Here is a 10190-nt window from a genome sequence, read left to right as displayed (position 1 = left end):
GAAAAAGATGACACTCTGATTTTTAAAATTGAATTATGGAATATACATTTTCTTGTACAATATAAATAATTCGCGTTTGTAAACTACATCTCGTGTGCAAGGCGATAATTTTGTTACGTTGCGACTGGCAGGTATAATTTACACGTCGACATTGCCGAGTCGACTGAGCTCCCTGCCCCGCAAATATATTCAGAAAGAAATCCAAAAGTAACTTTATCGTTATTTGTATCGCGGCGCGTACTTGTATTTTATGCTCAAATGACCGCGCGATAACACGGCAAAGTAGAAAGACGCGGATAATAATAGAGGAAGTAACTGACAAACGCAAATTATAGAGATGTTACGCACAATGTATAATGCATAATACCACAGAGGACGAGTCCACGTCGGTTCCTCGCGCGGAGTGCATCGCGCGCTATCGGGCGTATTTGCGCGCCGCCCGCTTCGGAGTCGCCCGTCGTCCCCGCGTGATCGAGACGCGGCCGTTAACATCCCGCCTGATAATCCGTTCCCAAGACCCGCTCGCGGCGGAGACCGAAATCCACGCTCCGGGTGGGACGAAATCACGGTGGGCCCTCGTTAGTCGCCCTCCGCGTCGTGGAGGGTCAGTCCCACGTCATTCTCGAGCGAGAGAACGCGCGGTGTTTCGAAACGAGAGAGCGAGAGAGAGAGAGAGAAAGAGAGGGACGAGCCGGAGGAGGGCGAGTATAGCAGCTACTTCGGGGTAGAATAAAGAGGGAGAGAGGAGGGAGCGGAAGGGGCGAAAGGAAGGAAGGACGGTCGCGCCCGCCGCGACGCTGCGGGATGTTAAGTACGTCTCGTAAAAATTCCATCCCGTAGCGACGACGACGACGGCGGCGGCGGCGGCGGCGTCATTTTGCTATACCGGCTACGTCGGGTTACCGTAGGCGGGATCTGATCTCGGCCGGCCCTCGGGTCCGTCAAAGGGGCGCGTTCTCGCGACGGAGGTGGTACCCGGTACCGTGGTAGCGGCTTCGAAACGTGCGGCTGGTCCCGAACGGCTCCACCGTCCTTGTACGCGTGCGCCGAGCCGGTCGTGAGGAAAGCGCCTGCCCAACGCCGGCGCCGGGGGATCCCCGTCCGCCGTACCATTTCGCGTCACCGGCTTCGACTGGCCTGAGAGGAGGCACCCAGCTGCCTCCTTAGCACCGAAACTCGTTAAACGCCGACGTATTGACGTTTCGCGCGCGTATCTCGCTCGCAGCGGGCACCTCTCAGCATCGCACCGCATCAGGACGCGTGTCTCTCTCTCTTTCTCTCTTTCTTTTTCTGTGTGCTGGTGTTCAGTGAAGATAGCAAACGGAGGAGAACTGAGGTCCGGTCGAGTTTCTACCTTCGACACGAACAGGTGGACATTCGGGAACGAAGAAGCGCTGCGCAGCTCGCTCGCTATGAAGGCCCGGTATCATGATTTAGTGTTCAGCTTCGACCGGACGACGACGGCAGTGCTAGAGTGAAGGAGGAGCCAGGAGTCGACGGAATGACGAATGACGTCTCGTGTCCGTGAGCTGATACTTCACTGCCGAGCTACTTTGTGAAAACAATGCTCCGACGAGCAACGGGAGACGGATCGGGTAGCCCAATGATGTGACTCATGTGTCGGTTCAGGCGCGATGACGGAGCATGCGAGTGCGTTGACAGGTCGTCGATAGCGATCAGTGCGACTGGTTTCGTGACGGTGGCTCGAGTCGACGACTCCCCGCGAAGATTGTCGAGGACTCGAACATGTTGGGCCAGTGAACGGGACTTGATAAACTGGTGCGGTTGATCCTCGTCAACAGTTTCAGGACGTAAGTGCGTTATCGAAAGAATGCGCGGTGCTTGAAGGGCCGAGCTGCCGTGGCCTCGCGACTGGCTGCCAAGAGCCACCGGGCGAGTGTCTCGAGCTTGTTCAGTTTAGCTCCCTCTCATATTCCGCGCGGCATGTGCACCACGGAGATGACGGAATCGTACACGATGTCACCGTCGACAACGGTATCTTCCAGCGCCGCGACGCCCGGCTGCGTGAGCGGCTCGTCGGCGCACCGACGGACGTCGTGCAGAGGCTCGCCGAGTCGAGGGGACGTCCAGGACGACGAGGACGAGATCTCCGTAGGTTGTCCCAGCCCGCTGCCGCTGGTAGTCGCGACGCCCAACACGGAGGACGAGCTGGCCTCCTCCAGGGACGATTACGCCGACCGTCTGAGCCCGAGAAGAACCTATCCGCGAGACTCGATGACGGAGGACGAGGACAGGGATTATTCCCGCAACGGGGATTACAGGATGTCGAACGGAAGAACCGGCAGCAGGACTCGCGAGAGCGGCGATTCGGTGACGACGCTCAGGGACGACGAGGAGGACGAGGAGGAGGAGGAAGAGGTGGACAGCAGGACCAGTAGCAACGGAGCGGCGGCTGCTGGTACCACGGACGACTACTTCAAGCCGCTCAAGCGCCTGAAGATGGTGCAGATGCAGCACTCGGACGAGGAAGACGAGAGGGAACGGGAATCCAACGACCGCGGGGTCAAGTCTTTCAGCATCCTCGACATCCTGTCGCATCGGCCGAAGGCGAAGATCGTCCGTCCCTGGGATACGACGGATTCCGGCCTGAGCCATCAGCACCGTCACCACCTGCAGCAGCAGCATCATCATCATCATCATCATCAGCACCATCTGCATCACCACCATCACCACAGTAGTCATCCGAGTCACGCGACCGGGCCCCGGGATCTCTCGCTGATGGGTATGTCACTCGCGTCCATGTCCGGCTCCATCAGCGAACCGCCCCTCAGCAGCTCCTCGTCGTCCGGAAGGAGCTCCGTGTCGGATTCCGGTAGCCCGGACCCGCTCGCCCATCATCACCATCATCATGCCGCGCTTCATCACGCGGGCATTCATCCCGGCTTGCATCACCCGGCGCTCCAGCAGCCGCAGCAGCAGCAGCTCAAGAGGAAAATGCCGCAGCAGCACGGCTCCCACGCTGGCCAAAACGGCAAGAGGACCACGGGGCAGGGCAGTCCCTTGGACGCGCTCTTCCAAATGACCAGCAAGACTTTCGACGCCGGTGAGCACAGTCAGGGTAAGCACTCGCAGACTTTCACATTCCTCAGACTTCTGCTTGTCATCAAATTTGCAATGTGTCTTGGGAATACGTCCCTGATAAATTATCAAAATAGTTTTCGGGAAAATTCGTCGTGCCAAACTATGATTCTCGAGATATGAATACAATTGTCGTGCCAAACTGATTCTTCAGATGTGAATACATCTTTGCCTGGGAACGAATTTTGTTTGCCCTCTAACGAAATTTCTAACGAAATGTTTATCTATGACTTGTTTAATTTTGAATAAGCAGGTTTGTAAAATCAACTATTAGCCGAATGCTTCAATTGGAGTTTTCCTTGTTTCCCGTATTGCACAATTGTATTGCAATGTGGCGGATAAATAATCCTTAAAAAAAGAAGCGAAAATAAAGAATACTGTGATTCTCATCTTCGTGTCCCATTCGTATCTTCGCAAAAGTAATTGGCTAATGATTTATTAACGATGATAAATGCGAAATTGTTCGAAAATTGATTATCCCACCAGGTGTGATTAAAATAAATGAGAAGAATTAGTTCTTTAATGATGCTTATTTATCTCAATCGCGTTGAACTCCCATTTAGTAATTCCCGCTCAGTAAAATAGTTTTTAACATAGTACATTAAACACGTTGAGCATTCTACATATTTGCAGCGTTCTTACGCGGTACAAGTGTTTTACTTTGCGTGACACAATGCATTCGCGATTGAAGCCAAGCGACGGCAACGTCACCCAACTAAGAAGCGAGCAAAGATAAACAGTTTCGAGCGAGTAATCCTGTCCTTTCGCCTTCGCATTTAATTGCGACATGTAATTTCAATGTTTACGGCGATAAAACACCAATATCTAGTCGCAACATAATCAATTGTGCGATAGAAATGCAAATCGCTCGACGACGCGCTCTGGAATTCCAGCATGCAATGTTAAGATCGGTCAAAATATCGTTACGTCGCGTCTATATTCCGAGAAGTGGGAGAGAATATGCGGTGGATGTTGGTAACACAGAATCGCACGTGATCGGTGAGTTTGAATATCGGCGATAAATACGGATCTCAATTTTGATTGATGCACCTCAGGAAGCGCTCGCCGCATTCGATTCTCTCCAAGGCGGCGCTTTATTTCACTTCCTTACAGCTCTGCGCAGCCTGACGTACGGAACGTTTCGAATTTCGTGGTGTGTTAGGTGGCAGGTGCCAAAAATACGAGTCAGCAAATGCTAATCCGAGCTCGCGCGAACATTTGGGATCCGCAACCTTTCCGGACCTCTACGCCGCGTCGTAAATGACGGGTCACTCGCGAATAATACTCGGTACTGCAATACCAGCGTTTCAATAGACTCGTAATCAATGAATATTAACGCAGTTTCAGACGTAAGGGTGCAAAAAACAGGCTGCGAAGAACATATGAATGCACCATCGGAACAAAACGCGACCTCGGGTATTAAATGCAATGTAATATTGTGTAAGTGTACATTGTTATAATTGGCAGTGATACAGCGATACAAATTATTTCCGATGCTATATCCGACACAGTATTGTACGTATCAATATACTGTGGTCTTGCGAGATTGAATTTGCTCTTTCAACTGCACCCAGCAAAAAGATTTAGTTAGGCTAAACAAATGAGATACGTTGAAATCATACTTCTTTGAATCTACTAAATTTTTCAATACTAAAACGTTTGCTAGATTTGAAGAAATAGGCGAATTCTCTTGGAAATTCCACACTGAGAAAAAAAGAACTGTTCAGTCAAGAAAATATTTCTCGATTCAACTATATGCTGCAGTCACGGGCTGTCAAACAAATATTTGTTAATTCACGTAAACATTTGTTAATTAAAAAATATATGTTTGAATAAATGATGCATGTTTAATTGAAAGACATTTGAATTACAGAAATACTGTCAACTAAATATATATTCAGTAACATCAACAATTTTTTTCTCAGTGCAGTCTCAAAGAAACGAAATTTTGGTTAAGGTACAGAAATAATTTCTGTGAAATTAAATAAAAGTCTAGTAGGGTCAAATAGGTTCAAACAAATTTGTCCGATTCTAAACAAACCGAAGTCCTCGGATTTTAGTGCCCTTAAAAAAAACTCGCGTTCTCTAAATTAGTTGTTCAACCGGGCAAATGGTGCTCGTTCATCTAACAACGAGACGCGTTAATTAGCTATTGTTAATTTGGCGCGCCGATAACGATTAGCAACGACGGGAAATATAAATAGCGAAAGATTGCCCGCGTTTCAAAAGACGCGCTATTCGTCCGTGCGACGACAATGGCAGATAGACAGGGACACGTCTCTTCCGCTGTCTCCGTCGAGTTTTCGCATGACGGAAACGCGCCGGGCGATAAGTGCAGGTCGAGATCACGGTTAAAGACCTGAATCGACGCACGTTATGACGATCTTTTACCTTTCTATTGATTCCTCGCTCGTGGATCACGCATCTGCGATGTGTCCTCATGTGTCCCGAAGCGACACGTGAGGGATTACCACGGCGAACAGCCGTTTCTTCCGTTCTGCTCGGGAATTGCGGCGCGTGACACACCTTCATAACGTCAATAATAATAATAATGGCCTGTACGAGCGACGACCGGAAATATTTTGTAATTACCCGCGATATTTTTCGCGCCGCTCTCGCCGAACGAGTAACGAGTCGGCGGGCCGTTTCGCTACGTCATACGTTCGATAATCCGCGAAGCCATTAGAATTTGCGCGGAAACTCGCGCAAATATGAACATCAATCTCCCATAATTTACAATATTATTTACGCGCGGGAACGTTAACAACCTGCTGTCGACATTCCAGCCGGAGTTTCATTAATAATAAAATAACAACAGATGTTACAATCCATTTGAAACGTTATTTGCTTATTTCATTATCGTGAGAATGTTAATTCTGAACACCGCCTTGACGTAGTCACCACCGGTGAGCGAACGTAACGTTTACTGTAACGTTGAGGATCATGTAACGGAGATTTTCCGTGCAGCTTTTGCATCGGGATTAAACGGAAACCTGTACGAGTGTAAAGATCGCGGGTAAAAGGGAATTCACGCCGAGAGGCGACGCGAAATCATTTTGCGCTTAACGCGAGTGCCGCGTATCGCGTTAATCGCTTTTCAGAAGCGTGTTTCCGCGAATGGTACTAATATTAGCGGCGGTCGTTACGGGCCGCGCGCCCTAGATGTGCTGCAATTAAATGACGAGATTTTTCTCGTACCTTAGCGACGAACGGCGACACGTCGCGTTTAGGGCCGGACGATATTATTATTAGGCGTGCTCGGCCGTCGATGTCGGCAAATATTAGCTCTCAAAGGAGGGTGGCCACGAGGTTGCCGCGACGATTAATGGCGAGCGAGGAGGAACAAGTGCGCGATTACGCGATCATCTTAATGGATAAGCCCATCGGTCAGTCGTGTGCCGAAGATCGCGCGACTATCGATCGGCATCCACTCGATCTCGCACCCACAGAAAAAATTTCCGGATCCAATGCTATTACACTTGAATATATCATAAAAATAGGATCGATATAGCGCCAATCATATTTATTATAGAGAAAGGAATACTTTAATTTTAAGGTGGCTCCTGCATAAACCGACCAAAAGTAGAAAAAATTGAAATTTAAGTATATTGTAGTTGTAAATTTTATTCTGTCAGTACGCGAAATTTCAGACCCGATTGACGATACAATAAAATAAAGAAAAAAGGTTAAAGTTGTATTTTTTAACATTCCAGTAAACACCAAATAACAGTTAGATAATATCAGTATTATAATTTCCTACTCAACAAGATAAATGTAATATAATGATAGTATGTCTCGTCTTTTGTCGAATATCGCGGTGCAAATTTCGTGCGTTGTAAGATGGAGGGAAAATTTATTCTAAACGCAAGAATACATAAACTTACATTTATATCAGTTACTCTTGTTCCGATATAGTAAGTCACTCTTTTTCAATTCGATAGAGAAGAATAAGAATTATTGATAAAAGAACATGGCTTTGACGAATAAAAAATCAATGAATAAAAGAGCTAAAAGCCTTGGCCAGGTGTTAGTGTCACAATGATAAAAGTTCAGTTTATTTACAACATGAACAAACCACAAACGTTTCGCACGGAAAGAACAATGTAGCTGCTGTAGCTAAAACTTAGCAAAATAGGGACAGGTAATATTTTTAGTTGTGATAGCTCAATATTTTGCTACGACAGCAAACCGTTTGCTGTCGCGCCTAATACAATAGGCACAGTAGCAAAATATTGAGCTATCACAACTAAAATATTAGCTGTTCCTATTTTGCTAAGTTTTAGCTACAGCAGCTATATTGTTTTTTCCGTGCGGTCTTTCTTTAGACCATCCTCAGTGTATAAAAGGAACAAGAAATAAAAGGCATTGAATTAAATCTAAAAGTCAATAGTTTAAATTCGCTCGCAACGCATTACAAGAATTATTGCTTTTATTTTGATATTGTCTTATTTATCGACTAAATGAGATTGTGAGAAATATAAATGCGTCAAGAATATTTTTTTGTCTCGGTAACAGAAATCCTTTCTGAGGGTGCGAGTATCGGGTGTCTTATCTCACGGAATACCGTCGTATTTGACGGAAGATATCGCGGCGTTTCAATAGGATAGCGCACGGTTAAGAAAAATGTTACTGCTGTAGCTAAACACCGCATGTGTCAACTACATTTCAGTTGTAAAATATAGACAGATAATATTCAGTTGCGTTAGCTAAATATTTTGCAAGCGTGCCTATTGTATTAGGTGCGACAGCAAACCATTTACTGTGGTTTAAAAATATAGAGCTATGGCAACAAAATGTTTTTAGCAAATTCATGATTAGCTACGGTAGCGAAAATACTTTTTTCAGTGCGACATTCAATTTGACATCCAGATAGCATGCACGGAGAGAATTTTCTTTTAAAACGTAATCGTGGGACAACGCGGCATGTTGAGCAGGTTTATGAGAGTTTTTGGAAATTTTACCATACATTTTCTCAGTAAAATGTATACTAAGTATAATTACTAGTAAAAAGTATGGTAAAATTGCAAAAAACTCTCATAAAGTTCTTCGAAATGCCATATTGTCCCACGATTGCATGATTTTCAGGATAAATTCTAAGAGAAAATAATCTCCAGGTGAGCGCTAAGTTTGTTTCTCGAAATTTGTTACTTGCATAGGATCGAAAAATTACTCAATAAATTGATATTTGTTATGCAAGAAGGAGGAAAATATTCATGATACACTGTATTAGCAGAACAAACGGCGGGCAAATAAATAAATTTGCAACTTGCAACGTGTCTGTTATTTCACGTCAGCTCAGTTCTCAATCGCGATTTACGTCTCCATAATTTTAAGCAAAATTAAAGTTGAAGCGCCCGTTACGCAAATATGACAGAGCAACTCAACAGAGAGAAGAAGCGGCAAACAACGCGGGGACCTGACTGTAATAAATTTTTACACTTTTAGTTATCGCGCTACCCTTAGAAAATGAAGACATTTACCGAACCAAGAAGTCCGTCCCGACCTTATTATAAAAATATGCGACCCTATTCTCTACAAATACGTGAGCTCGCGTTTGTTTCTGTCGGCGCCGAGGGAAAAAAAGTTATTTTCTCAAGGGTTTCTCTGTCGAACCTACGACGGACAATGGATGATCACGAGAATGGTCCTTGAGAGTACCATTTATCCGTTTGATTTTGTCGATACGCGGAGGAATGCGCATATATTGTTGCATACCTTGTACTTTCACTACATAAACTTCTAATTTTATGATGATTATTATGGAGTTCGTCTCCGGCCCAGTGATCTTAATCCCTAAGACACTATGGCGAATCCGATTTTGCGACAAAGTGGCCCTGCGTTACAAGAAACGAAGGGTTTTACGAGCCTTTCCGACGCCGAGCCGAAAAAAGTGCCGACATCAGCGATGAGTTACATCTTCACCTTACGACCGGCGTGCAACCAGATTTCTGGCTCCGGCTAGATCCTCGTTCGGATTTTCCTTTTCGGCGCTCAGGTAATTGGATTAAGGAGAACGTATCGGTAACGGAGAAAGAGGACGAAGATCAGCTTCATGTTTGTACACGTGTACGCGGGATATGCTACCCCTGATTATCAACAGAAGGTCCAATCTCTCGAAGGGTTACGTTTACATTAACTGTCAAAATAAATGCGGTTCGCACGTCGGCAAGCGTGTCGGAATCGAAGCATGTGCAATTCGGAAGCCGAAGATAAAGGCGAGATAAAAGGGGCCACCGTTGTGTATATTTTTGTCTAAGAAAAGTGTTGAAATTATTTCACAATACCAAGCTCATAAACAGGGTTGGCAAAATTCCACATTTTTTGGGATACGGTCCATGCCAGTGGTAAAAACCGGCAAAAACTGGTCTTCTCTATTAAAAACGATAATACAAGTAGAAAACTTTCGGAAAGCACTGCAAAAAAGTATTGTTTCCCGCATAAACTAAATATTAATATAGAAAATAAAAACTTATCATATTGGTTTCTTTTCTAAATAATGATTAATATCTTTGATTTGGTATTTAAAACAATGACTAATATTTATATAAATATACTTTAATTAAGTATTAGTTATTTTTATAATTTTAGCCAATTTATTCCATTGGATGAAGTCCGGGACGGTAAAAATTGGAATTTACCATGGTTTTTTTCCACCCCCTGGATTTTTCTAGCCAACCCTGCTCATAAAGAGCGTCTCTTTTCCTATAAAGACGGGTTTTGTTTCTTAACGGCGGGGAAAGTCCCGATAAATATCTCACATTGTGCAACAAAATCGCGGGTCAGATACGCCGCGAATGCAACAAAGAAACGCGTGAATGTTTGCGTTATCACGTGCGCTGGGGTTTCTCTCCTTCTCGGAGGTGGCGTACCGCGGATTTCGTTGCACACGGGAGACGAGAGCCGAGATCAATGGTGAGTTATCTCTTTAAAACACCGCCACGACGCGACGAAAGGACAGTTTTGCCATTGCGCGCTCTCGTTCCAGGATGTCCCCGATAAAAAGTACGTATCATCCCGTAGAACGGGCAGATATCGTCGTGCACACGTACGCGCCTCCGTGACACGTGTTACGTGCCTCCGCGCGCGAACGA

General features: G+C 45.7%; 1 protein-coding gene across 1 annotated transcript in view; it reads left to right on the top strand.

The window, feature by feature from the left end:
- The first annotated feature begins 1110 nt into the window (after positions 1-1110).
- The window catches only part of LOC105567607 (LIM domain-containing protein A-like), a 60826-nt gene continuing 51746 nt past the window's right edge, over positions 1111-10190 (top strand). Inside the window, exon 1 of the mRNA XM_012022588.1 lies at positions 1111-3079. Coding sequence (XP_011877978.1) covers positions 1945-3079 — 1135 coding nt within the window. The 5' untranslated portion in view covers positions 1111-1944. The remainder of the gene's footprint in view (positions 3080-10190) is intronic.

The sequence above is a fragment of the Vollenhovia emeryi genome, unplaced genomic scaffold, assembly GCF_000949405.1.
Source record: "Vollenhovia emeryi isolate VEMERY1.0 unplaced genomic scaffold, V.emery_V1.0 DF939136.1, whole genome shotgun sequence".
Classification (NCBI taxonomy): Eukaryota; Metazoa; Arthropoda; class Insecta; order Hymenoptera; family Formicidae; genus Vollenhovia; species Vollenhovia emeryi.
The sequence above is the reverse complement of the archived record's forward strand: the minus strand, read 5'-3'. Positions and strand labels throughout refer to the sequence as shown.